General features: G+C 48.7%; 15 protein-coding genes and 1 non-coding gene across 16 annotated transcripts; 7 read left to right on the plus strand and 9 right to left on the minus strand.

Moving 5' to 3' along the window:
• Positions 1 to 47: 47 nt before the first annotated feature.
• On the plus strand, positions 48 to 1,028 carry GL50803_0016678 (uncharacterized protein; the record flags this gene model as incomplete). The annotated part of the gene is made up of 1 exon (XM_001707824.1): positions 48 to 1,028. The coding sequence occupies one exon, from the start codon at positions 48 to 50 to the stop codon at positions 1,026 to 1,028; it is 981 nt and encodes a 326-aa protein (XP_001707876.1).
• Positions 1,029 to 1,053: 25 nt separating this feature from the next.
• GL50803_008865 (uncharacterized protein) lies at positions 1,054 to 2,268 on the plus strand (the record flags this gene model as incomplete). The annotated part of the gene is made up of 1 exon (XM_001707822.1): positions 1,054 to 2,268. The coding sequence occupies one exon, from the start codon at positions 1,054 to 1,056 to the stop codon at positions 2,266 to 2,268; it is 1,215 nt and encodes a 404-aa protein (XP_001707874.1).
• A 7-nt stretch (positions 2,269 to 2,275) lies between these two features.
• Positions 2,276 to 4,057, minus strand: GL50803_0016679 (uncharacterized protein; the record flags this gene model as incomplete). Its single annotated transcript, XM_001707821.1, has 1 exon — positions 2,276 to 4,057. One exon carries the CDS (start codon positions 4,055 to 4,057, stop codon positions 2,276 to 2,278), a length of 1,782 nt encoding a protein of 593 aa, XP_001707873.1.
• A 34-nt stretch (positions 4,058 to 4,091) lies between these two features.
• GL50803_0014791 (High cysteine membrane protein) lies at positions 4,092 to 5,144 on the minus strand (the record flags this gene model as incomplete). Its single annotated transcript, XM_001707820.1, has 1 exon — positions 4,092 to 5,144. One exon carries the CDS (start codon positions 5,142 to 5,144, stop codon positions 4,092 to 4,094), a length of 1,053 nt encoding a protein of 350 aa, XP_001707872.1.
• Positions 5,145 to 5,308: 164 nt separating this feature from the next.
• Positions 5,309 to 7,714, minus strand: GL50803_0035140 (uncharacterized protein; the record flags this gene model as incomplete). Its single annotated transcript, XM_038046078.1, has 1 exon — positions 5,309 to 7,714. One exon carries the CDS (start codon positions 7,712 to 7,714, stop codon positions 5,309 to 5,311), a length of 2,406 nt encoding a protein of 801 aa, XP_037901572.1.
• Positions 7,715 to 7,722: 8 nt separating this feature from the next.
• Positions 7,723 to 7,806, minus strand: GL50803_00t0020. Its single transcript is given in 2 exon segments — positions 7,723 to 7,758; positions 7,770 to 7,806. It is a non-coding gene; the product is annotated as a tRNA-Tyr (tRNA).
• Positions 7,807 to 7,872: 66 nt separating this feature from the next.
• On the plus strand, positions 7,873 to 8,436 carry GL50803_0013930 (ADP-ribosylation factor; the record flags this gene model as incomplete). Its single annotated transcript, XM_001707819.1, has 1 exon — positions 7,873 to 8,436. One exon carries the CDS (start codon positions 7,873 to 7,875, stop codon positions 8,434 to 8,436), a length of 564 nt encoding a protein of 187 aa, XP_001707871.1.
• Positions 8,437 to 8,444: 8 nt separating this feature from the next.
• On the minus strand, positions 8,445 to 9,851 carry GL50803_005462 (Delta-tubulin; the record flags this gene model as incomplete). Its single annotated transcript, XM_001707818.2, has 1 exon — positions 8,445 to 9,851. One exon carries the CDS (start codon positions 9,849 to 9,851, stop codon positions 8,445 to 8,447), a length of 1,407 nt encoding a protein of 468 aa, XP_001707870.2.
• Positions 9,852 to 10,143: 292 nt separating this feature from the next.
• On the minus strand, positions 10,144 to 13,242 carry GL50803_0016020 (Leucine-rich repeat protein; the record flags this gene model as incomplete). Its single annotated transcript, XM_001707817.1, has 1 exon — positions 10,144 to 13,242. The coding sequence occupies one exon, from the start codon at positions 13,240 to 13,242 to the stop codon at positions 10,144 to 10,146; it is 3,099 nt and encodes a 1,032-aa protein (XP_001707869.1).
• Positions 13,243 to 13,286: 44 nt separating this feature from the next.
• GL50803_005458 (uncharacterized protein) lies at positions 13,287 to 14,408 on the plus strand (the record flags this gene model as incomplete). The annotated part of the gene is made up of 1 exon (XM_001707816.1): positions 13,287 to 14,408. One exon carries the CDS (start codon positions 13,287 to 13,289, stop codon positions 14,406 to 14,408), a length of 1,122 nt encoding a protein of 373 aa, XP_001707868.1.
• A 25-nt stretch (positions 14,409 to 14,433) lies between these two features.
• Positions 14,434 to 14,880, minus strand: GL50803_0013926 (Ribosomal protein L7Ae/L30e/S12e/Gadd45 family protein; the record flags this gene model as incomplete). The annotated part of the gene is made up of 1 exon (XM_001707815.2): positions 14,434 to 14,880. One exon carries the CDS (start codon positions 14,878 to 14,880, stop codon positions 14,434 to 14,436), a length of 447 nt encoding a protein of 148 aa, XP_001707867.2.
• Positions 14,881 to 14,941: 61 nt separating this feature from the next.
• GL50803_005456 (uncharacterized protein) lies at positions 14,942 to 16,747 on the plus strand (the record flags this gene model as incomplete). The annotated part of the gene is made up of 1 exon (XM_001707814.1): positions 14,942 to 16,747. The coding sequence occupies one exon, from the start codon at positions 14,942 to 14,944 to the stop codon at positions 16,745 to 16,747; it is 1,806 nt and encodes a 601-aa protein (XP_001707866.1).
• Positions 16,748 to 16,772: 25 nt separating this feature from the next.
• Positions 16,773 to 19,646, plus strand: GL50803_0087446 (ABC transporter family protein; the record flags this gene model as incomplete). Its single annotated transcript, XM_001707813.1, has 1 exon — positions 16,773 to 19,646. The coding sequence occupies one exon, from the start codon at positions 16,773 to 16,775 to the stop codon at positions 19,644 to 19,646; it is 2,874 nt and encodes a 957-aa protein (XP_001707865.1).
• GL50803_0061593 (uncharacterized protein) lies at positions 19,606 to 21,012 on the minus strand (the record flags this gene model as incomplete). Its single annotated transcript, XM_038046287.1, has 1 exon — positions 19,606 to 21,012. One exon carries the CDS (start codon positions 21,010 to 21,012, stop codon positions 19,606 to 19,608), a length of 1,407 nt encoding a protein of 468 aa, XP_037901573.1.
• A 294-nt stretch (positions 21,013 to 21,306) lies between these two features.
• Positions 21,307 to 24,207, minus strand: GL50803_0017176 (uncharacterized protein; the record flags this gene model as incomplete). Its single annotated transcript, XM_001707811.1, has 1 exon — positions 21,307 to 24,207. The coding sequence occupies one exon, from the start codon at positions 24,205 to 24,207 to the stop codon at positions 21,307 to 21,309; it is 2,901 nt and encodes a 966-aa protein (XP_001707863.1).
• A 40-nt stretch (positions 24,208 to 24,247) lies between these two features.
• Positions 24,248 to 25,435, plus strand: GL50803_005116 (uncharacterized protein; the record flags this gene model as incomplete). Its single annotated transcript, XM_038046156.1, has 1 exon — positions 24,248 to 25,435. One exon carries the CDS (start codon positions 24,248 to 24,250, stop codon positions 25,433 to 25,435), a length of 1,188 nt encoding a protein of 395 aa, XP_037901574.1.
• Between the last annotated feature and the right edge of the window lies 1 nt (position 25,436).

Below are 25,436 nucleotides of genomic sequence, written 5' to 3' on the forward strand. Positions count from 1 at the left end.
TACAATCTGCAATATTTAAAATTTTTAAGACAGTTCCAAAAAAGAGCATGGCTTTTCAATTTGGGAACAATGCTGCTTCTAGCAGTGGAGCCACGGGGACTACGACGACCACACAGGCGCCGTTCACCTTTGGAACGTTTGGGCAACAGGGAGCAGCCACGGCTTCTGCTCCAGGAGGACTAAACAACACGCCAACTCCGGCACCTGCCGTCTCAGCATTTCCCACTGTAGGAGCTACGGCTGCTGCAGGGTTCGGCACTAGCGGATTCACATTTGGAAAACCCGCGGCATCAGCAGCCACGACGACCCCTGCAGCAACCCCTGCAACCGGGGCATCAACCTTTGCTTCTGCCAATGCTCCTACCTTTGGTGGGTTTAAGGCCGCCAACAATGCAACGACTACCGCATCTGGCTTTAATTTTGGAGGGGCTTTGCCGTCTGCTTTTTCCAAGCCTTCAGATAACGCCGCACAAGCGGGCGCGCAACTGAACACACAGAACCTTCAGAAGCAAATGGAGAACATAACTCCGGATGATACCCTACAGAAGTGTCCACAGGATTTCCAAAAGCTGGTGCTGCGAATAGATTCCGAGCAGGAGAAGGCTAAGAAAGCTCTCCAGACGCTCGAATCAACAATCGCAAAGAATAAGAATGAGTATCTAACTATCTGCGAACGAATGACGGCGCTGAACCACCGGCTATATGAACTAGAGTCGTGTCAGACGGCACTAGAGACTGAGGCAACATCACTAACGAGCCACTTGACCGCCCAGCGGGAGCTAGCATACAAGCTATCCACGAATGACCCCGACGCTCGGGAGCTTGCAGCCAACTATTGGGACTACAAGTTTTCATCCCTCCAAGAGAAGCATCAGCGCCTCCAGTCACAGCTACTCTGTCTAGCCACCGCACTGGGGGTCCCAGTTAGCTCCCGGATACCCTGCCAGACTATGGATGAGCTATATGGGCTCCTGGAATCCCTCTATCAACAGGCACGGATATACCAGATCAAATTAGGCATCGAGTAGTAAATCCAAAAATCTAGCCTCCTCCATGAGCGAGAATTTAGGGACGGACCACAATGACTATGGTACAACCTCAACACTTAATGCTGTTGATGTTCATATTGCCCTGACCGCTATCGAGGACGCTGTGAATAAGCTTGCCCTCCTTGACGACCTTGCACCAGACTTAGCCACACATAGAGACGAGCTCACTCTCTATGTCGGTACGGAGATCTCTCGCATTATCACAAAGCAGCGGGCGCTAGAGGATCAACTGATTAAGGTTATAGATAATAGGAACGCCCTTCTGCAAAACAACAGCACTCGTGCCGTTATACAGGCATCAAACGCCGAAGTCACGGAAATAAGCAAAGCGATTAAGGCTGCAACAAGCGAGCTCTGCAGAAACCTCAGAGAAAACCCGTCTGTCTCTGAAAACTTGAGGAAAACCCAGGCACATCGCTCTTATGTCCACAAGCTATTAACGACAGCTTATGCTGAGCTGAAGCAAAAGCACAGCTATACTGATCTTGATCGCACCGTTTCAGAAGCGCATATGGTTCTCATAGAGGAGAAGAGGCTAGAGGAACGAGCACAAAAGGCCAAGAATGCAGTCCGCGAGCTCCAAGAAGAAATAGATAAAACTCGCTCTGAGCATCAGAAGACGTTGACGGAGCAGCAAGAGCATCTTAAAGAACTGCGAGAGGAATTGGTTACCCAACGCACTCGGATTACTGACACGGTCCGTCTCTACCAACGAGAATTGGTGGCTGCTAACAATGAAGCTGATCGACTGCGCACCGGCGAACTCCGCAAAGGCCAAAACCTTCTCAACGACATAGCCGCTGTGCTGCAGCAGGAGGAGGCTTCTCATGAGATTCTTCACCAGATTCTCCAAGATGATGGGCAACAGATGACAAAGGCTGCCGGGGACTGGCTCCTTAAATCGGAAGAGGTTATAGGAAGACTAGAGGGCGAAATTGCACACTTAGAGCAAGTAAAGAAGCAGAACAGCGAGAAGATCTTCGAGATGGAGCGCCAGGATGAGGAAAACATGGAGGAAAAGAAGCGGTGGGAAGAGGAGGAGGCGTTTAAACAGCGTATGCACGAAACCCTCTTTGACGCCAGAAACATGCGCTTAGAAGTTACACGGAAGTATTTACAAGACACGTGGCGATTGGCTCTAGACCCGCCGGACCCCGAAAAGAAGAAGAAAAAGGGGAGCAAGGGGAAAAAAGGTAGTAAAGGAAAGAAGGGAAAGTAGGATACAGCTACATGTCCTTGCGCATTGACAGCTTAGCACCAAACCGCTCGACTAGTTTAACAGCAAGACCGGTAAGATCAACCACAATTCTATATAATGTCACTGCCAAGGTCTTCAGATTCTCTCCTAGTGTTTGTGCCTGATCCTTTGACGTGGCGGACATACCAATAGGTGCTACTTTTGCTGCGTCCACCAAGCTCGCTGGTGTGTCCTTCATGTGCACTTTCATAAAGTCGTCAAGCTTCCTCGATAGCTTGGCCTGTTTGTCTGCAATACTACCAATTGCATCGTAAAACTCTTCCAGCTCTTTGATCAGCTTCCGATGATCCGCAGACTGTATCCGTAGGGTCTCCTCGAGAGTAAGCACACGTGCAGATAGGTCGTCAAATGATGAATTGGGTACATCTGTACCCGTGGCATTGACGGCGTCACGCTCCATTGCCGTATCCAGTTCAGCAGAGTCAGAACGCTCTTGTGCAAGCTCGGAGATAACGGAGTTAGACAGTACTGAAAAGTCCGCCAGAAGCGATGGGTTAGATTCGAGAACATTAGAATCATCAGGAGCGTTTGACTGACTGGTGATTGATGCTGTCTGTTGCTGATTTTGTAGCGCTTCTAGGTATACTTCAAAGTCTTCTCTACTGATTAGTGTTATTGGGGACGAAGATGACTCACAGAACCCCTTGAAGAATTTTGCGTTATCACTTGTCCAAGTAAATCTGCAAAGAGATTGCTTTTTCTGTAGCACATACCCCATCAGCTCAGCGACGTCGAGCACTTGAAGGGTTGGTGCGCCCGAATTCACATAGTACAACTTATCATGCTGTGAAGATATCCATAGTGCTGTATTAGAGAGGGTCTCGTTGAAGAGGGTGTAAACCTCATTGGATTCTGAGTCTTCCTCGTACACATGACAAATGCACTTGGCACTAACATAGTCACAGAGTATATGCAGGGTAAGTGAAGAAAAGGATAGTCTTCCAAAGAGAGGCCCTGATGCGCTTATTCTAGAAGCATGAAGCGCCTCCAGCCGAAGAGTACTTTGTGTGACTGAAGGAGAGAGAGGCCTAACAGACTCTCCGCGTGAATCTAATAGAGAGACGGTATCCTTTGTAAACTCTAGATTGTAAAACTCCAAGGGCTTCACAGTAAGCTCTAGAAGAATTGCCTGGCTATTCCTGTAGTAGATATGAAGAAGCCCGGCTGTATCGTAAGCTATATCAGCGATGCTATTCTTTCGCTTGATTGGTATCAAGAAGGAGTTGATCTGAGAGCCAGTCTCTCTGTGTAAAACATAAAGAAAAGTATATGAGGCAGCAATCTTGACTGGATCTTGATGAGAGCATGTGCTGAAGTACTTTGAAACCTCATTTGAAGACAGCTTCTGAACTAAAGCCCCCAAAACCACTAAGACAGATTGGCCCGTATTAAGCGTTATCAGGGAGGCAAACTTTGGAGTGCACGTGTTCAAGCTGTAGGTCTTAGTGCAAGGATAGGTGTTTGTCGGGGAGCGAACATGGATATGGAGCTTTCGATCGAAGAATCGAGTTATCTGGCTCAAGTCATGCGTGCAACAAACAACCTGGCCAGGCTCATTATATAATTCCTCATTCTTCGCCCCAGTAAAGAGAAGGAAGGACTCCTGGTGGACATCTGATTTATCTGAAGAAGTAGGAGTATATGTAAAAAGGATCAACTCTCCAGAGGAAGAGCCACTGAGCTGCAAGAACTGTGCATCCTTTGAACCGTGGAACGGTTTAGGCAAGCCAGTGGTGAGTATTGATTGCATTATGGATTTTAGTTTTTGGAAAGAAGCACAGAGTTTAATCTTTACGAGTTTCGTTCTTTTCTAGTAGCTGATAAACGAACATACACCCGGCAGCTAAAAGAGCTAACCCAAGAACAACGAAGACAAAGCCAAGAAGAATTATTGGATTGATAGTCTGATTAATATTTTTAAGGATTGGAACACACAACCCCTGCGATGTGACATTTTGTGCGTCTCTCAGCAAATAGGAATAGCCATCCTTGCATAGCACACAAGTCTCGTAGACAATGTCTTGTGACGCCTCAATCTTGCACTCCAAGCAATTCGGGATGGTGCATAGGATACAGGCATTCTGATAAAGTGCGTAAAGGGTGTCACATTCAAGACAGACTATTGGGATTGCAGTAGTGCATCTGCGGCAATTAAGGATTGCACAGTTTGTTTCGCTAGACCTAATGCACAAGGAGTTGTCCCGCACCAATAGGTATCCCTGATAGCAGGTGACGCATTGCTTGATAATGGATTTATTTCTATCGTTGTACAGAATCCTACAGTACTGGCAGCCGAGCATGTCGCACGCCACACACATAGAACGACCAGAGGAGTCGCTTGGGGAGCATTCTGTACACATTCCCTCTGCACAAGCTAAACAGTCATAGTGAATATAGCTACAAGAGACGCAATATTCTTGCAAATAGTACCCCGGCTCGCAGACAGAGCAAAACTCACTTCCATCATGACAATCAATGCAATGTGGATCTGCACAAGAAATTACATCTGTTGTACACTTATCTAGTACCGGTGGATTCCCATCTGTACAGAGCTCACAGATAAAGATATCAGTACTACACTGAAGACAATTGTCTATATTGCAAGAGACACAGTGGCCATCAATATCTGGGCCGAGGTTATCTCCATAGCACAAGACGCAGTATTCAGTGTCGTCGGATATTACACATTCGATACAGTTTTCAAGAGTACAAGTAGTAGGGTGCGTTAATGTAGCACGCGACTGTGTAACATTCAGTATGCTGTTGGCAACTGGTGCTGCACACTGAGTATCAACTGGAGTGAAAGGAGGCCTACCAAGCGGCATATTTATTAACATACCCACTGAAAGAGGCCTTTACTCGACTAGAACCTGTGCCCACTAAGAGGTTTCTTCATCTCTGACACTCTAATAGCGTTACTCCTTGTGATGTCTACCCATTCCCAGTACATCACGAACGATCCACTCTGGTCGTCGGTGTCCGCTCAGCTTTAGAAATCAAGCTACGCTAGCTGCTTCTTAAGGACGGCCAGTTCATTAGAAAACCTCCCTATCTCGCTCGATAGCTCCGAATATAGAAACTCTCCTGTGGTATGGTCAAAGGTAATTGGCTGTGTGACCATACCCTTTTCTGTAAAGCGGGCGCTTCTTCGAGCGTTTATGAAGCTTTCTATTGGATTGTTCTTTGATTGTACGTTGTTTCGAGCGTCCACTGATGATGTAGGGATACTGGCTAAGGATACGGTAGGCAGAGAGCCACCAGGGGGCTCCTTTTGCGATTCACATCGCGCCTCAAGGGGTATATCTGTGAGGCCACCATCTCTCCCTTTTATTGTAAAAGTTGGGCTTCTTCTATTATAGCGCATGTTAGTGGCCTTATTACCGCCACCCATCTCATTGCCAAAGTTCCAATCTTTATTAGTTGTAGTAATTATATCAAGATCTACACTTTGTAGATTGTCTTTATACTTAGTGATGAAAAGAGGAGTCATCTTATTTTCAACATTATTTCCGATTGAGCTGGCCCCTAGTTTTTTACTAGAAGCCAATAGATGCCGTTGGTCTGCAACTATAACTCTTGATCTGCTAAAATCATTCTGGGCTCCTGTGTCTATATGTCTCAAAGCAGAAGCTGATGGTAAAGAGCTACTCATTCTCAAAGATTTAAGAGCAGATCTAGCATTCGATACAAGGACATCTTGCTCTTCTGTAGTCATGGGTTTGTTACGAAGATCAGAGCGGAGAGCAGAGGCCGACTTTAAAGTGCTAGGCACAGCGTCCATCGGGGTTGCTGTGCTACCTTGTAGTGCATCAAGAATAACTGCATCCGGTATTCGATCTATTAAGGAGGGTAAGACATGACAAACCCTTTTAGTTAATCCTATAAGGCCTTGGGGTTCTTGCTGTTTCTCTTGGGGAAAACTGGATTGTTGATTGTGCCGCTCAATCGTAGCCCACTTAAGGGCATCATTTTTTGATACCTCGACCAGCTTGATTGATACCTTGTGATCTGCGCTAGTTTCACCAAGTTCAAGGGCTACACGCGATTGCTCAGTGAACGAGTCCTTATCTTTTTTACTAGAATGGTCGAGCAATGAGTTTGACGTAGAATTAATTGACTGTTTGGCAGATAGACTCCTACTACTATCCGTAACGGCATCGATATGGGCTGCACTATTGCTGAAGCTTCGTGGAGCTGGAACCAAGATAGACTTCCTCTGTAGTGTGTCGGAACTAATAGAGCGACGAGCGGGCATCTTCTGTGCTGCTTTAGATCTCAGTGTGGTGGAATGGGCAGAAGTAAGAGAGTCTGTTAGAGGCTTGATCCCAAAGTGTGCCAATACATTTGATACAGATAGGCCTGATTCCGCTGCATCTAAAAGGAAATTCTTCTTAGCATGCATTTGTGCACCGACAAGACCTGCTCTATGCATAGTCGATAGTAAATTACTATAGTACCCATTGCACGTAAGAGGAGCTGTTCGGAAGGGAGTATCCATCGGGGTGATAACCGAAGAGCTATAGGAGCAGTCGGCGGCGAGAAAGTCTTCGTGCTCTTTTTCATCTTCGTGGGCATCGACAAATGTAACACAGGGCTCGTGACCCAGTGAGCTCATTGCTGTCTGCGGTGCGTCCTTTATACCAGAGCTGATGCTTAGCATCCCAGTGGTGTTAAGCGTGTCTTCGTTGGCAGTGTTATCTAAAATAGTCGGATGAGGCGAGCTTATGCCTGTCTCCAAGTGCAGTCCAGGGTGCAATGCACTCTCCTCAGATAGTTTTACGGGCTCTGCTTCTCCAGGACACAGTGTGCTATTATTGAGGCCATCGGAGCCACATGTCAAAATGCTGGAAAACCCGGATTCGCTGGTAGTGAGCGGAAAGGAGCGATCGGTCTGCAGGGTGGTATTTGTGATTGTGCTCATCGAAATGGTGTTATGGTTTCCATCGAATATGACGGGCCCGAAGCTCTTATTTCTAGGAGGAGGAGCTGAATTTCCTCGAGCACCAGAATCGACAAGCTGGTCTCGGAACACGTTCCCAATGGCAAGCCGCTCCAGAAGCATTTGGTCTGTTCGTGGCTGAGCGAGGGCCCGTTCAATCCGGAGCATCTCCTCGAGCTGCCCGGCATCCGAACTTCCTTGTGACTCGACATACGCGGCTCCAAACCTCCGGCGGCGGAAGGAATTCTGAGCCTGGGCTCCTGATGGGTAGCAGGAAGCGTACCTAGACGGTTCGGGATGCGCTAGGGAGTCAAGAGCAGTCGGGGACCTGGACCGGGGGACTAGCGCGGGGTGGAGCGGAACGGGCCGGCGCGCCACGGCTGGCGGGGCGGGGTGGCGAGGATGGAAGCGCGGGCTGACGTGGTCGACGCGGTGGCCGGGGGGAAGCCGGACGCGCGCAGGGGGCATTGGGAAAATCCTCGCTGCCGGATTCGAACCAGCGACCGTTCGGTGACTGCGGACTCTACAGCCGAACGCTCTACCAACTGAGCTAAGCGAGGCCTGAGCGCCTTGACAGCGCCAAATAAACACAAGAGGGCTTGATCTGCAGGCTTGGTGACCCAAAAATGGGCATCGCCCTCGGCCGGCTCATCCAGTCCCTCTTCGGCTCCCGCCAAGCACGCGTCGTCATGGTCGGGCTCGACGCCGCTGGGAAGACGACGATCCTCCATCAGATGGCCTACGGGATGACCGTGGAGACGATCCCGACGATGGGCTTCACCCTGCAGACAGTAAAAAAGGGCAAGCTGGAGCTCGACGTGTGGGACATCGGTGGCCAGTCCGAGTTCCGCAATATCTGGGTTCACTACTATGTCGATAAGCACGCTGCTATCTTCGTCGTCGATGCAGCAGACCACAGTAAAGCACGCATGGAGGAGGCTCGGACGGCTCTTGAGGGCGTACTAACAGCCCCAGAGCTCTCAGGTGTTCCCATCCTCATCCTCGCCAACAAGCAGGACATAGACGGTGCCATGTCCGGGGACGCCGTGGCAAGCATGTTAGACCTACAGAACGTCAAGGATCACGAAGTGAAGGTCGTGGAAACGGTCGGAACTACGGGAAAGGGCCTTGACGACGCCCTTAAGTGGTTGAGCACGGCTATTGAGCGGCGCTGGAAGGAGACTAGCTAAGTAAACAGCTACTTCAGCGTGTAGTCTTCTATGACCTGGGAAATGGTGATCAGGGCGTCCCGGATGACCGTCGGTGTGACCCCAAACCGTTCATAATGCCACATGTACGCACCAGCCTGCATGCGCGCTTTCATGTCCAGGACAAGATCGCCAAGAGTTCTAGAGAAAACGTTACCATTCAGAATCAAGGCAGCACTCGGAGGCACATCTTCTCTCAGATTCTCCCCTCGAAGGGAGACGGGATAATCAGACTTGCCTGGTCGGTAGTATGGGTAGAGATCGTAAAAGCTCGATTGCATGAGCGTGGAATATGCCTCTTTGATGCCTTGTCGCTGACCCTTTATATCTTGCTGCTTTGCTCGGGTATATGAATTAAGAACAGCAGGGTCTAAATCCTTCAGTTGTAGGTAGTCATCAGTGTTAACGTACCCAGAAACGAACTGCTCAGCATCAGAAGAGCGTAGCACTATGTGAGACCGCACAAGACGAGTAAAGTAGTTCCTATCCTCAAGACGCTGTTGCCAGTCCATACACGCATCGCCCGGGCTTCCGGTTATCATTATCTGCCTGCAGCGGGAAATAATTGATCGAAGCGTTTGATGTTGACTATCATGGGAGGGGAAGCTCGGAACCACACGTGGAGCCAGAAGCTTATAAAGCACAGAAGGCACTGTCTGCTCTAACAAGTCAGTGACAGGCCTCCGCAAGCCTGACAAGTTATAGGCCAAGGTACGCCCAATCACTGCGTTTAGCTGCATGAGGGACGGCCGTGCACCAGAGAGGCGGCTCTGTTGGTTCTTGACGATAGTGGCCGCCTCATCATTTCCGAAAAGAAGGATACCATCCGCTTCCTGGATGAGGAAAGCCAAAGAAAGACTTGTATTGTACTGCTGCGTTAGAACCTCCCCAGAAGCAAAGGGAACAACGCAATTGCAAAGAATAGCCGACTTAGGGTAGTGGTCACGTAGATGACCTATTACATGGCTACCCAGGCCCGACCCTGTTCCACCAGCTAGAGACAAGATGCCAAAGAACCCATCTATGTATGTGTTCGCTTCCTCAGCGTACTTCCTCACGCCCTCTAGTATTTTGGGAAGCTCTCTAGGTCCGTGCTCCATATATCCGTGGGCCCAATTGTTGCCAGAGCCAGATTGACCAAAGATAGCTGACCTTGCGTTGTAGTGAAATCTTCCATCGATAACGTCATTTTTGCCCAGGCAGGACTTCAGTATCGCCTTAGGCTCCATGTCTATCATAAGCGCCTTAGCGTATATGCTTCCGTCAGAGGCCTGTCCAAACCAAGGCGTAGCGTCGCCGTTACCTCCCGACTCCTGCAAGTAGTCCATCATGGTTGCGAAGAAAGCAGGCCCGAGCTGGTTTCCGTACTGGCCGAACTGGAGGGTCAGGGTCGCCATCTCATTAATTAATGCCTCATCAAAAATGACCCACAAAACTTTTAATCACCGAAGCATTTAAAATTAGCGCTGTAAGGCAACCTTAGAAGTGCGTCTTCTGGGAAATTCCCTGGGCGTCGGGCAGAAAGTGCCGGTCCTCTGGATTCCGGGGAGTGTCTGGTGCCGATCGGACACTCCCTAGCCGCCACACTGACAGTTATGGTTGCAGGACAAGCTTAGCGAGTCCGAACTCGACAGGGATACTCTACAGCGTTCCTTTATTCAATCATTGACGGGCGTGTCGCTATCACGCCTACTTGAACTGCATCCACGTGGCGCAACAGAGGTTACGCCGGATCCCGTCAACAGATGCGGTGATCTGACGAATCATTCGGCCTGCTTGCGTCTCGGAGACACTAGTAGCACAAGCGCCCTGCTGACTATCGGATGCTTCCTGCCGCCGTGTTGGAGCAAATGCCCCATACCTCTTTGTGAAGGCTCCGGCTCTGGTCAGATCAACATCTGTCACAGGAATGTCATTTATTACTTCAAGGGTAGGGCAATAGTACAGACATGCCGCTCTGAAATAGGGTCTTTTTGTAATGTCGTCATAGACGGTTAAGTAGTGAAGCCGTGCAAATGCAGAGATAAATTGAATTTGAGCGAGTGTTTTTATTCCACAATCAAGAAGCTCAATGCGTTCTATGAACTGGGATAAGTCTTGATTACTACTGAAGTCGTATATGTCCATGTTGCACCTGAAGAAAGAAAGGATTTGGATAAAGTTTCCCGTTAAATAGTTAATGTCTGTTTGCATGATATTTGTTGATATTTTGATCGGCACTACGATTAGCCCAGTTTCATGAGACATGGAATCGCTTGCTTGGTCGGCCTCGCGCGGCTCATACCCCATGTCCACAAGGTTGACTTCTTTCACGGAGATACTTGGCATTGTAAATAATTCAGGGTCTTTCTGGATCATCTTGAAAAGCAGGGTTGAGAGAGGACCAACGAGATCGACATCTTCTAAAGTTTGGACGCCCACAATGAAGACCTCATATTCCTGCGAAAGTGTCGGGTTACTGAAGTCCTTGATGTCTCTACCTTTGTGCGGCCTGAGCTCTAGCATGGGCCGGACATTCCGGGCAACGTGTGAATCTTTCATTAGGTCCATTGCGGTCGCGCGTATCCCATCATGTGGCTGTCGTGAGATATCCTCAGAAAGATATCCCGATGTACCATCGGTTAAGCGATAAAAGTCGCTGAGCCTAGTGAATTCATAGACAATATCATCTGCTTCTTGAGTACGCTTTGGAAAGACCTTGTAGTTAATCGTCCGCGTCTTTAAGCTCTTGATGAAAGCAGCCTCCCGCTGATTCACAAGCCCAAGTGCCTGAGGAAGAGATACGGCAGATTGAGTCGAGCGATTAGCAGAAGCGTTGTTGGCGCTTGTTGGACGTTGCTTAACGGGATTCTTCAACCTGTTCTGAGACATTCTTGATGAAACGCGATCTTTCTTCATTATGCGCTGACCCTTTTGCGCAACTGTACTGCTCAGAAGCTCGTCTAACTCATCTTTGCATAAGGTCTTTCTTGCAGCATTGGCTACTTGATCATAGCAATCCGTTAATAAGTACGTATCCCCGTCTAGCTCTCTTAATTCTTTTCCTATCAGAACAGGGTTTCCCGTTACTGAAGGTCTCATAAGAACACTGAGGGGACTCAACGATCGAAGTTGCTCTGCTGCCCCCTTAGGTGTTTGGAAGAGTGCAGGAGTGAATAGAGACCCCACATTCTGTGCCATAGAAACGTCAGTATGAGGCTGGAGCAGATTAGTCGCTGACGAATCGCTGCAAATAGAAGGGACAGAAGACGCTGCATATGCCTTTTTGATATCTGCTTTGGAGATACAGGTGAAACTCTTGGAAGAAGGTGGAGTCACTTTCGATGGCTGTGGTGACGGCTGAGTCCGCTTTGTACTTATCGATTCCAACTTTTTCATCAGTTTAGAAGCTGCGTCATCTATAAATGTTTTGCTATTGAATTGAACCGACTCTTGCCGTCGAGTGGCCGCGTTTTCTGAAACAGGGCGAGGTATCCTCGATGCTTGGGCCACAGATGTGGTGGACACCCGTCCGGAGCCTTTTGCTTCTGTGGGAAGAGCTTCTTCGTCCGTTGAATAGTAGCTGTATGTCTCAGTGTGACTACTCTCTATAGATTCCCCCGAAACCTTAGATCGACGAGTCTTTTGGTTTGTAAGATAGACAAGGGTGTCGTCAAGAAGCTCAGGAGGAAGTGCTTTACGAAAGTCAGGATCGGATGTACTGGTGTCAGGCATGTAGTGCTCAAACGTGAAGCCTGAATGGAGATTATGAACCGGCTTTAACAAAAAGTTGGCTTTCTCAACCTTGACATCTGAGAACGAGAGCTGAGGGGTACCGCGCTTGGGGTCCTTATAACGCAGAACGAAGTAGTGCCTGAAGTCACCAAAGTCTGCTAGCAAGAGAAAGGAGTGGTCTTCTGTGCTACACTTAGTCAAGTTACAACTATTGGCTAATCCTGCTAATTGACTAAAGACGTTTGAGAAGCTCTGTATTATCTGCTGATTGGACATTCGGGTGGTAAATAGAGGCTCAAACGGTATGCAGAGTGAATTGTGCTTTATTACTATCAGCTTTAAGCAAGAAATGGATAGCAGAGGTTTCAGATCGGAAGGATCGTGCACAGCATTACCTCCAAGGTCAATCTTCAGGAGTTTTGGTAACGTCCTAGGATCGATCTCTATCTGCTCAAGCCTATTACCTCCTAAATTAAGATCCAAAAGCTTTGAAAATACGGCCTTAGTAGATGCAATAGAAGTTAGTTTGTTATTCCGCAGAGATAGAAACTGTAAGGTTGAAGGGAAGTGTGAGAAATCAAGGACCATGGCACCAGCCAATTGGTTATCTCCCAGGTCTAGATATTTGAGGTGAGAGAGGCCGCTCAAGTCATCAATCTGAGTTAACAGGCAGTTTCGTGCTTTCAACACCCGAAGATTAGGGCAAAAGGCAGATACACCATCAAGTGTGTCTAGCTTATTACTACTAATATCAAGATATTGTAAGCCTGGCAGCCTCAACAAGGCATCCGATAGTCTCTGAATATTGTTGGACACACATGAGAGCTTGATGACCGCAGGATCGGAAGATTTGAGAAGAGGGAGAGCCGTGAGGCTATACCGATCTATGCTAATAGAGTCATGGTTTGCCAGGCGCTCCTCTGCGGTTCTTTCTAAAAAGATAGATGTCCCATCTGAAAATAGCTTTATTCTATTAGTGAGTGTTTGCCGCGGCGAAGCGTTTAGCATAGCACTACGCCCAGCTGCTGATGTCAGTGCTGGCCGACTAAGTTTGTAAGCAGACCCTGGCCGCATTTTTTGGATATATTTTTGATTGCCCTGCACGTATCTCTGCACGCATGAATGTCCACGAGAGAGCTGCAGTATTGCATGGATCCAGGCGGGGATCGGCACTGTTAAGCAGTAACGAGCCTGCAGACACCTTTACTACATGCTACAAGCAAATCGATTTACACACAATGGCCCTGACGGAGACGACCCTAGAGGCCGTTTTAGATGCCACGAAAATGAGCACTAGCTACTATCACAAGTTACTTTCTGTCTCTAGCTATATAACAAGGTGCAATCACGGACTCTTTATCTTTGTTCCAGGTATGCGACTTATTATCACGAAAGAGTATGCCTATATACTATGTGAAGAAAGAGCTCCATCATCATCATCATCTCTCCAAACCACCAAATGGTATGAGGAATTGCACACTCTTCTTAAGGACTCAGCTGAAGTCTGTAATAGGCAATCTGACAAGTCCTTGGACAAGGCCCTTGTCAACCTTTTCAATATAAGTAGTATTGGCACCGCCTCGTCTCCAGAAGCAGTTGTAACTTCAGCAGTGGTAGATTTACTTTGTAAGTGGAACGCTAAAGAGTACGCAGCAAACAGACATCAGTTCTCCAGCGCCCGTGAGGCCAATAATCTCATTTTGATGCAGGTAGCACTTCAGCAACACGAGCAGCATATTTCGAAACTCGACACTATTCTATACTGCGTAGACTACTTCATAAACCAGAAGTTCTTTCCTTCTAACAAAGAGGATAATGAAGCCTCTTCAGCACTGGATGAAATCATGAATTTCTTGAAGTTCCTTAGTAGGAGTCTCTACGCCCTCAAGTATCAAATTGCAGAATATACAGAGTATTCTAACCTGTACCTCAGCAATTACAGAGATACTCTTGATCGCAAGCGCAACAAACTGATAAAGATCCAGCTACATATAACCTATATTTCGCTGGGCATCGGGTTCGTTTCTCTGATCTCAGGGATCTTTGGTATAAACTTGATGAACTTTGCTAATTATCCCGATGAGCCTCCACTGCCTTACTTGCAGTGGAGCCAGATGGGTTCCTTTAAGCCGGTCCCCCTCTATATCATCTGTCTTGTGTCGTTTGGGATCTTTTCTATTGTCGTAAGCATGCTCACATGGTACACGCGTGCAAAGCTGGATTATGAGGACAAGAGGTAATAAATTCACAGTCAGTAAAGCAGAATCAGTGGATTTCTACGTGCTTCTTGAGGGCCTTCAGAGCATCCTCTGCCTTTTGGTATATCTTCTTATAGGTTTTACGGTCCTCACCGTCCGAGGCATCCTTGCTCGGTTCCTGAAGAAGAACGACAGACGCAGTGCCCGTCGTACCAGCGGCCTCAGCAAGCGCCTTCTTGGATTTGATGAAGAAGTACGGGATGCCATTTTGTTCACAAAGCACTGGAAGGTGCGCAAAGACATAAATGGGGTGGGTATCTGCTGCGATGATGCATATGCCTTTACGACCGCGTCGGATGTACTTCGCCACCTCCTTGGTTCCCCTGGCAAGGGTCTTTGCCTCTCGGGCCCTGACAATGAGCTTTGAGGCTTTGTGTTCTACTTTCTCCTCTGCCATCGGAAACGTGACAGATACCGAGGACTTCATTTCGGAGGAAGTCACAGAGTGAGACATAGCCGCCAGAGCGATTTTAAAATGAGAGGTACAGAAAGAAAAAAGGTTTACGAGCGCTATCATGGGCATTGCCCTGGTCCTTTTCTTGCTCTGCACCGTTGTTGGTGACTTTTCTTCTTGCTTTGCAGACAACTCCAGTTTGCAAATAGACTTGCAGAACAACGCATTTGTTTTAAAGCTATGGAAGAAGACGTCGCAGGCCAGTAAGCAATCAACGGAGAATTTGGTTTGTTACACTTTAGACGAGCTCTATGCAGGCACTGATAACGAGTGCTTGGTGTACTCTAAGGGCTTTAATGCTACGCTCAGAAACGAATATCTATCCATGAAGACCGTACACAACGGTGCGCCTGCAGATGAGGTCACCTTAACATTTTTGTGCCCATTCGATGAGTTCACTTGTCGTGGACTTGCGGCAGAGATTGTTTCATTCAAATATGCCCTTTCAGTTTACATTTCTGGTACAGCCATTGAGGTCTCCAAGAACGTCAAGACCGTTACTATCATTAGCTACGATCATTCTAATTGCTGGTCAAACCCCTACATCATATATAACATCAATACAGACTATGACCCTACCTATCTCTGCGTCGTTGTGCTGCCCCGTGCATGCGACCTTCCAACGCGTTTACCGGTATCTTTTTCTGCGGCATTTATTTCTGTCAAGGCCAACAACTCCCAGACCCTTTTAACAACCCTTTCCGTTACACCAGTTGATAAGGACAGTAGTGACATTAAAGATAAGGTAGGTAAGCTACCCGTTGATCTACTATTCAGCACTCCATATGTGCACTCCAGTACGGTATACTTCTGCTGCATTTGTGATCTGCTCCCCACTACGGACGAGCAGGAGAAGTGCATATCGCAAATAGCGACGATTTCGCAAAATATCGACTTGTCGGCAGTCCTTAGTTATAGAGCTTCCTACAGCAACGGTGATATCTCAGTGAGTACTACAATCTACACATCCACATCAACGTACACAACGGCACGCTACAGCAATTGCTTTCTTGACCCTCAGGTGTGGCTTTACCCAAATGCAGTGCAGATTCAGCTCACTCCGTCTCCCCTTCGCGATCCTGAAAATTGTAGAAACCCTATTGGATTGAGTTCTACGCACATGAGGATTGACTTGATCAATACCAAAAACTACACTCAAATGGCCACCCAAGAAGTCCCATTAAAAGCCTTTTCGTGGGAGAAACAGACATACTGGCTGTTCTGTGAAACAGACACCTGCAATGACATTCTACGGGCTGCCCAAGGCGATCTCATTCAGCTTCAGGTAATGCAATATATTTCTTTTCTTTCTGACTCTAAAGACATTCTGGACACTGTAATCATCGCTGCTCCCAACCAGAACATAACGTGCCTAAATGGGGTGGAGATCTCTCTTTCTGAGCGCTCACTTAAGGTGCTCTTCACACTAAATACTCGCTCATGTCTGCCCCTTCAGGATACCCTTTCCCAAAGGGCTTTCTATCGAGTGGCTTTCTACGAGTCTTCCAGTCCAAATGTGGCGACTCAAAACTTTACCATGAAGGGTAGAATGACGCGCGTCATAAATGATTACACAGTGGGGCAGGAGGTTCCAATGACATGTGCTAATGTGGACGTCTCATACACATCGATGACCTGCCGTGAGTTCTTCTCTTGGATGAGGAAGGCTGCAAAGAAGAAGACACTGGTTGCGACCATAATCTATGGAGACTTTGTCTACACCATCACCAAGATCTACTACGACGGCTCCGGCTTTTTGATTGGGCTGTCGGTTTCCTTGGGGGCCCTCATTGCCATTGGGGCTTCTGTATACACGTATCTGAGTGTTCGGCGCTTTATGCGGGTCATCAACAAGTTAACATTATAGAATTAAAATAGGTTTCTTAAGGTCTATGGCGAGAAAGTGTCGCAAAAAGGAGGCCTTAAGTGAATACAAGCGTCCTACTTTCATCCGGCAAATTCTCACCTGCCTCTACAAACAGTGGCTCGCCCTAATTCAAAGCCCTCAGTCCTACATCATTATTTTCGGGGTTCCTGTCCTCACAATCTTCGTTCTTTACATAGTTCAGACTGCGATCTACTCTCAGAGTTCGTTTCTCTCGTATGCCTCTACGACATCCAAAGACTTTATCGAGAGGTTCCCATCGGACACGATTGTCTGGCCCACATGTGCTAACAGTGACCCCGAATTGATTCAGAAGCGCTGTGTTGATTTTGCCGTCTGTATTGCTGATGCTTCTGACAAGGCTGATTCGGGGACCAAAGGTGCTACTGATCTCGCTCAGACCTACGAAATTGTTAACTTCCTCATTAAGAGACACAACCTGGAGACGGTTATCATCTATGACGAAGATTGCAGCACGTTCTTTTACGACCTCTCGGACGTCCTGCGTCCAAATGATACGGTTGTAGCCTTAAAGTTTGGTGCTTTGGAAAAGGACTCGGGCCAGAAGCCGATCAGCATCTACTCGTCATCAATGCGCTATCAGCCAAAGCTGACGCCGGACACACGCTTTGTTCACTTTGATAGCAATCGGAATATGTTTGTACCCGTCATCAAAGGGATTTATGAGGCATTTGCAGTTGTATATCAAAACGAGGCTAGTTCGTTCACAATTCCATCACCAAAGCTTGTCTCCTGGCCGCACTTGGCCTATAATGAATATAAACCGATAACCATGCTTGTCGGTATGCTTGTTACCCTGTCCTCTGCTGCACTACTTAGCTTGCTTGCTTCAATGCTGCTTTCTGACCTGTCTCATCCGTGCTGCTCTCTTATGGAGTTTCTGGGGCTCACTGTGCCTGCGCGTCTGATAGCCTGGCTCATAATAGCTATCCCCGTGGCGGTGATCCAGCCGCTCATGCTCTACGTCTCAGGTATAGTGATGAAGATCCCTCTTTATTCTAGCCTCCCTGCAAGGTTAGGGTACTTTCCTCTGTTTGTCTTCTCTTTGACGCTCATCCCTACTGCGATGCTCATCTCCGTTTGCTGCAGCAAGAACATTGCGTACCCAGCACTGCCGACAAATAACCCTACGTCCGTTGCTACGTACATCGTTGGAATTATTACTGTCATGAGCATTATTATTCTCGCCCCCATATCCTCCACGGTTTTCAAGACCAGTGATGTCCATTCTGTTTCTGCAAGTATAAACAGCATTTTTGGCGAAAAACAAGAGGTAGGATTGCCTGTCAAGGTTACCTCGTATATTTTGCGACAAATCAACTTTGCTGTTGGACTGGCATGCTGTTCACTTGGCATCATCGATAGCAAGAATAATCTTAACTCGTTGGGCATCAACGAAAAGGAACTTTGGTGGGTTTTATGGGACGGAGTGTGGATGCTTTTAGTTGCTATCTTAATCACATGGATTAAGATTTTCATAGCAAGGACACCTTCCTGTGGAAAATGCTGCGAATCTGCGGCCAGTAAGAAGGAAAGCGTATGTAAAACCGCGTCCTCTGTTTCTAAGTCAAAGAACTCGATTGCGTCACACTTAAAGGTGGGCACCCCCCAGTTACGACTACGATCGCTGTTTGAAGATGGCAACTCTATGCATCGTAGCTCTGCGGCAGGAGAAGGCAGCAGCACAGCGTTAGGATACTCGTCGTCAAATGCCGCCATAAACCCAATACAATTGGAAGACTCGACCTCTAATAACCCAATCAGCCACTCAGAGATGGACAGACCCAGGAGTCTGCACAGACCAGGAGAAATGGAGGTTCTTAATATCCTTTCAGACCCCGTGCGCTTGAGCGACACGTTGATAATTCGCAATCTTGTGAAAAGGTACAAAGACTTTAAGGCACTGTCAGGAATAGATATGTACATTGGCCCTGGTGAATGTATATGCATTAATGGAATCAATGGGTCCGGCAAATCCACGTTGCTCCACTGTATTGTCCACCTGGAGCAGTACAGTAGCGGAAGGATCTCATATCCCAAAACTATTGGGTTTGTTTCGCAGTATAATACGTTGTGGGATAATCTTACAGCATCCCAGCATATCAAGCTCATGTTGAGAGCGCGGGGATTACCTACAACGGCTGCAAACGTCAGTGCTGCACTGGAAGAGGTCGGCTTGGGAGGTGTAGAGAAACGTAAGGTAGGACAGTTCTCCTACGGAATGAAGAGGCGCACTTGTCTCGCCATGGCCCTTGCTGGAAGGCCCTCTCTATTTCTGCTCGACGAGGTTACGTCTGGGGTCGATCCTGGCTCAAAGGAGAAAATTTGGGCAGTCATTCAAAGACAACAGCAACAGAGGTCTGCGGTTGTACTAACGTCGCACTCCATCCGCGAGTGTGAGATCCTGGGCACTCGGATAGTCATAATGGGCGCAGGAAAGGTGGCAGCTGTAGGGTCCTCAAGCGAGCTTAAAAACTCGCATGTATATGGCTATTCGTTAACTGTAGAAGCTGTGCATACGGATGGGATAACGTCTGAACAAGTCATGCACAATATTCATGCATCCGGGGTCCTTGATGGTGTATCGGACGCCGCTGCAGCCCTTGCGCTGGCAGAGGCCGACTCTGTCCACGGAAAGCCGAGGGTGGGGAAGATCAAGCTCCGCCAGGTCACGGGCAGGATCGTGATCGTGGAGCTTCCGAAGCTGCCCCTCCCGGCTGTGGCGGCTGTCTACCGGGGGATAAAGGCGCTGGAGGCAGTCAGATCTGTGGCCCTCCGCTCCCCCAACCTGGAGCCCATATTCACCGAGTACGCCCTCCTCAGCGAGAGGAAGGATGACGGGTCCCCGGTGTCCCTGTAGAGGGGCTAGTGTGAACATGTTTTTCGAGGTAGTCGTCAATGCCCAGCGTCTCCCCGCTGGTGGTCAACACCCGTGTGTTCTCTCCGCAGACGGCCGGGTTGATGTGCGGGTTGTGGAGCTCCGAGATCTGGCTCGAGCATGCCTGGGCAGGGTCGCCGGAGGAGGAGAGGGCGCCGTCCCAGAACTCGTTCCCCGGGAGCGCGTTCCCGTCCCACGCGTACGAGACCACCAGGAGCTTGCCTCTGTGCTCCGCCGGCAGGCTGTCGTGGGGGTTTCGCCTGGAGAAGCGCACGCGGATGTGCTCGTAGGTCGCCCGGGGGAGGGCCTGGGCGGTGAACCACGCAAAGTCCAGGTCGCTTATGCCCGCGAGACGCCCTGCCAGCCTTGCGAGGCAGCGGGCGAAGGTCTCGAGGAAGACGGGCTCCTGGGCCGGAGACAGCGCCCAGACGCCCAGCCCGATCCCGACAACGTGAACGTAGGCCCTCGTGCCGGCGCGGGTGGCGCGGGAGTGTGCCTCCAGCAAAAGGGTCTCGAAGGAGATCGCCAGCCTTGCAGAGTACGCCTGCCTATTCAGATACAGGTCCCCGATCGGAAGGTACTTGTCGGAATCTGCGCTGCTCCTAACCCGGTCGTACAGCGGAAGGCACGGGAGACCGTAGAGCTCGGCCCACATCTGCCTCCACGAAGCGGCCGCCGTGGGCTCTCCGGAGGGCTCTCCATACCCGCGCGCCCTAACGTTCTGGTCCTTGGAGACGACGACCTCCTCCCACTCCATGACGCCCTCCTTTTCCAGGCGAGGGCCGATGAGCCCGATCACAACCCCGTGGCTCTGGACGGCCTCGCGAGACGGCACCGGAACGCCCCTGTTCTCCCGGGACCCGTTGTTGATAAACACGCTGTACGAGCTGACCGACAGGAGCGCAGAGAGCTTGATCTCGTCGTAGGTCAAGCGCTCTGGCAGCGAGCCCCCGCCCCAGCCGCGCCCCCGCGTGCCGTCCAGTAGCGTGAAGGAGTCCTCGCAGCCGTAGAAGGATACCGCTCTTTTTGTGAGGAGGCGGTGGACAAGCGCGGTGACGGTCATGCCGCGATACAGCTCCCTCTCGGAAGGCGTTCCGTGGCGGGCCTTGTGGCGGAGGAAGCTGGCGTAGAGGCGCACCGCAGACTCGTGAAGCAGGGGGTACGCGGACTCGGCGAAGGCCGACAGCTGCTGCGGAGAGGCCACGCCGCGCTGGAGAAGGTACTGGCAGCGGACAGTCTGGACCGGAAAGGGCACGGAAAACCGGGCGCTCCTGGACATGAGCGCCGCCAGCAGGGGGCATTGATCCGCCCGTGGCTGCTCTCCCAGCGGCTCTGCAGTGCTAATCATTTTATCTTGGCGCTCACGGTCCCGAGGCGCCAAGCTGTGGGGTGCCACGACGGCAGAGGAGGCGCACAGCTCTGACCGCCTCTAGGGCACAGGGTTGCAAATATTGTAGGTTTGTGTAGAAGGCGGAATTACCTAAGCCGCATTAGATAATCCGTGATCCATTTCTCATCTTGCCAGATAGTGCTACTTTGGATCAGGAGATGGACAAAGTCCAGCATTAGTTCGTACCAGCAGCACAATATATGATGGCCATTGTATAGAGTACTGCCCTAAAACACAATCTATTCCAGTAGGTCACTTTACACTGATACCCCTTTTGGAGTACTTTTCCAACTTCCAATCAGCGTGATCGCGTGTCGAAACCCTTGGAGCGCATACGGAGATAGTGTTATTCTTTTTGCTATACATTGTAGAGTTCAGTACAGAAGCCGTGCCATATTTTACTAGATTTTCTCTTGTAACACCACAGTTAACAGAGGAATCGGATGCAGTGCGAAAGCGAGCCTTGATTTGCTCTCTTGTCTTTACAACATCCCGAATATCAACATACACAGCGGAGTGCTTGGTATTGCTTCCTCCGAATGGGATCAGGTTGGGGCCATAGACGGAGGTGAGCTGCCATGAGTCTAGAATCTTACGCTCCCTTTTATTCGATGCAAACTTTTCGTACCTGAGCAAAGCGTTCTTTTCAAAGAAGTTTAGGGGCCCTTGATGAGTGCCCGCCGTACTACTATTAGTCTCTAGTTTATGTGCTCTCATATGCACCACTCCAGAAGGTACTTCCTTGCAGATATTACTAATCTGTGTCTTAGACTTCTTAAGCAGTGGTGCGCTATTCAATTCGCATATCTTTGTGTTTATCATTTCGTTAGTAAAGTCTTCTTGCACAGCGGTAGATTCGATTGGGAGATTACTTTTCATTAAAAGCGAGTGACGATGAATAGTCTTTCCTGTATCAACAGCTCGTATATTCGAGCTAACTATGCTGTGGGATAGAATCTTATCAGGCACCTGATCCTGAAGCGTCCTGGCAAGGCTGCGAACAGCGCCTCTGAAGGAAATAGTGGTGTTGTTCAAACTAGGCAAGGATGGCTGCACGGTCGTTAAGTCGTGTTGACGACGCTCAGAGGATACTGAATCTAACATGCTAAGTGTCAGTTTTGGTGCAGCTTTACCAGTTGTTTCATATAACTCGTGTGGCTGGTAGTCGTCAGTTGGGGCGTGTGCACAGCTTTCACGTTGAATACCTAAATTAGCGAGAGATTCGTCGTTCTCAACTTGTTTGCCTGCCTCTACGTTGTTGTCAATGGTATACGATCGTTCCATCCCAGCCCGTGAATTGGGCTTTGCAACTGTACCGCTGTGGTAACCCTTTGAGGCAGAGGATAGTTGGGAAAGACCTTCCAAGTGGAAAGTGCTGCCTTCTCCATCCTCAGTACCATGCCTTGCTTTTGAATACCTAACGAGTTCGTTGCTAGAAATGGGTTTATCTAATGAGAGCCGCTTAAATCCTAAGTCTTTGCATTCAAGAACATAATTTCTTTTCACAAACGCATCTTGGGAGTATACCTTATCAATAGCTTTCCTCGTATGGACAATGCAATGGTCATGAGCTGGCTGCATATAAAGCGTCGCAGATCCATCTACTGCGTTGGCTATGATTACCCCATCCACGTGCCTATCTAGTATAAAGGACTTATACGTGGTTGAGCCATTATATGAAGTACTAATCGGGAGCATGTTTGCCAGGGCAATCGGAATGGAGACGTCTATTTGCATGTGATTTGTAAATCGTGAGAGAACAGCCTCATAGTTACCATCAAAGGTTGCCTTTTCGTGAATTGCAGCATCTGGTCCTAGTGGGACCATACTCTGTCTCAGGGACTTAGATTCTACCGCGCACTTGTCAAGCACGCCAGGAGTCAACAATCTCTTTCGGAAGGTTGCCAAACATGATCTGTAAGTAGCGCTATTCTCATCTACTGGAACGTCAGTATTATAATATAGTTGAGATTTTACAAGGTGCTTGGTATCGCCGCTGGATTCGTTGCTGGCCTCCAATCTGTACTCTGCTAAGACCTCATAGAGAAGCTCCTCATAATCACTGTCCGAAAAGCTCATGTCACTTCTTGGCTCGGCAAACGTGACCATGTCGCTGTGCCATGAACAGTCTTCCTTGACCCTGTTATAAAGGCAATCTTCCGCTAGTATGGAATCACTAATAGCAAGGGTGTCATCCAGTCTGCACTCCTTAATGGAAACTTCAGGAGATGACCCCAGCATAGCTTTTTCTGCTGGACTAATAGCCTTCTCTGAACGTTCACAAATGACTGTGTCAATAGCCTCAGGATTAATACAACTAGCCAGCGTGTCAATATCTAACAAAATTTGATTCTCATTGTCTGCAGGCTCTCTTTGCTGGAATGCGTCAGAGCTCCGGCATGCTGAAGCGCAGTCGGAGGAGTGCTTTAGATAGGCATCAGGCGGTGTCAGTGTGCTGAAATCCATCTTCTTAGCATCAGAAGCACGGGGAGCCGTCGGCGTGTAAGAGATAGGAGTCATGATACTAGGTCTTCTACTGGTATTTGCACTGCTAGTAAGTAGGGTATCTATGGTTAAATTATTGAGCTGGTCAAGATCTTTTCGGCTTAAGGAGCCGCGGCTCCGTGCAAACCGTTTGAGCCTCTCTAAAGAGGTAGAGGTCGGTTTGGTTATCAAAGACCCCTTTCCGGCCATATCTATTTCCTCCTTCTCCAGTAAACACTGCTCTGGCTCCAATTCATCTGGATGAAGGCTGTTTTCTGATTCAGATAGGATCCGGAGTATCGCCATTTGCTCTGCTAATGATGCAGAGTTGCGGACAGAGTCTTTTACTATAATACCAACTGAGTTGCGCCAGTGCATTAGTTCGGGGGGAAGGTCGATTCCATGCATGCTGACCACTTGTGGTTTAAGTTTCTCTATCACTTCCTCGTTGAAAAGCGTGGACATGTACTCTTCTGAAACCATTTTTGATGAAAGCGTAAACAAAACCCGGGCCTTTTCAAACTTGTCTACCGTCGCTTTCTGATGTTTCAACGTCAGACCCTGATTGTAATAAAAAAGCTCGGGCCGGAGGAGAAGGGTTCCGTCTGCATACTTATTATCCATTCCCAGATCCGTCAGTTTGGGTAAGGGCCCGTGAGCCTCATCCATGCCCACTATCCCTTTTGGATTTTATCTAACAAATTCGCTCATGGAATTATCGGAAAACCCTGCAACCCCGGCTGCCTTGCGGCAACGTGCGAGCCTTACCGGTCACTACCTGCCTAAGGTAAGGCATGAGGCGACTCACTCGAGACAAACCAAGCAGAAGACAATGGCAAATAGTGATGGGCCGAGAGGGTCTGTGCATGATTTTAATGGATTTTTAGGACCGTCCACACATCAGAAGCATAAGTTCTGTCCTGAAGCCTCTGACGGTTCCCAACCCATGAGACGGCCACGGGATGTCAATATATTAAGTCATACCCTTCGTCAATGCCAACAGAGGATAGATCAGTTTCCACCGATCCAAGCAGGTCGTTGGCTTCAAACAGATCTTCGGCTGGCTATGGAGAAAGATGAAAAAAGCAAAGTTCCGGAAGAGATTAGTGATTTACGCCACAAGACCCAAAGTCCCAGCCATTCATTCGCTCAGTCCACAAATAAGAAGTCAAGCACAACAGCCCATACTGCGATGAGCGTACAAAGAGTTCTCTCAGCGCATGATAGCCTACCGCCGAGTCCTCGCAGAGCCATATCACCTCCGTTTAAGACGCGGTTAATCCGCGAAATGCTCCCAACAATGAACACTCACCAGGGACTGGTACCGAAGACAGACGCCTACAAACGTGGCTACCACACAGCGGGAGACTATTCTCCATCTACGAAGAGAGTCATAGATGACTTAGACAAGGCGCGCTGTGACCTCATTCTTCTTCCCACTAATCAGAAGCTAAGCATACAAGAAGTTACTGCACAAACGGATCGATATAAGCAAATAGCTGGCCACCGGACATTTTCGATTCGATTTGAGTCATCAGCAGATAATGCCTTGGAGGATGAGCCCTACCAGAGACGTCCCTACCTTTTACAAAAGTCTCCAGACAGGCGCAAACGGGCCCTGTCTCCGGCAGCATTTAATGCTACATTAGAAGAAATTCAATTCAAGCAGATGCACACCCTTCGGCACACAAGTAAAAACCTCTTTGCACGACCTGTTAATATAATAGATTTAGAACCTAGTAGCTCCGTGGAGAACACGGCTTCAGATATGCTCGAATGTGTTAAAGCATCACAATCAACGGGTAATTCTCAAGCCTCTAACTCAGAGCAATACAGCCCCAATATATGCCTTCCCTTGATGAATAACATGCCCTGTTCTTCATTTCCCATACTGTAAG

Source organism: Giardia intestinalis, chromosome 1 (assembly GCF_000002435.2).
Source record: "Giardia intestinalis strain WB C6 chromosome 1, whole genome shotgun sequence".
NCBI lineage: Eukaryota > Fornicata > Diplomonadida > Hexamitidae > Giardia > Giardia duodenalis.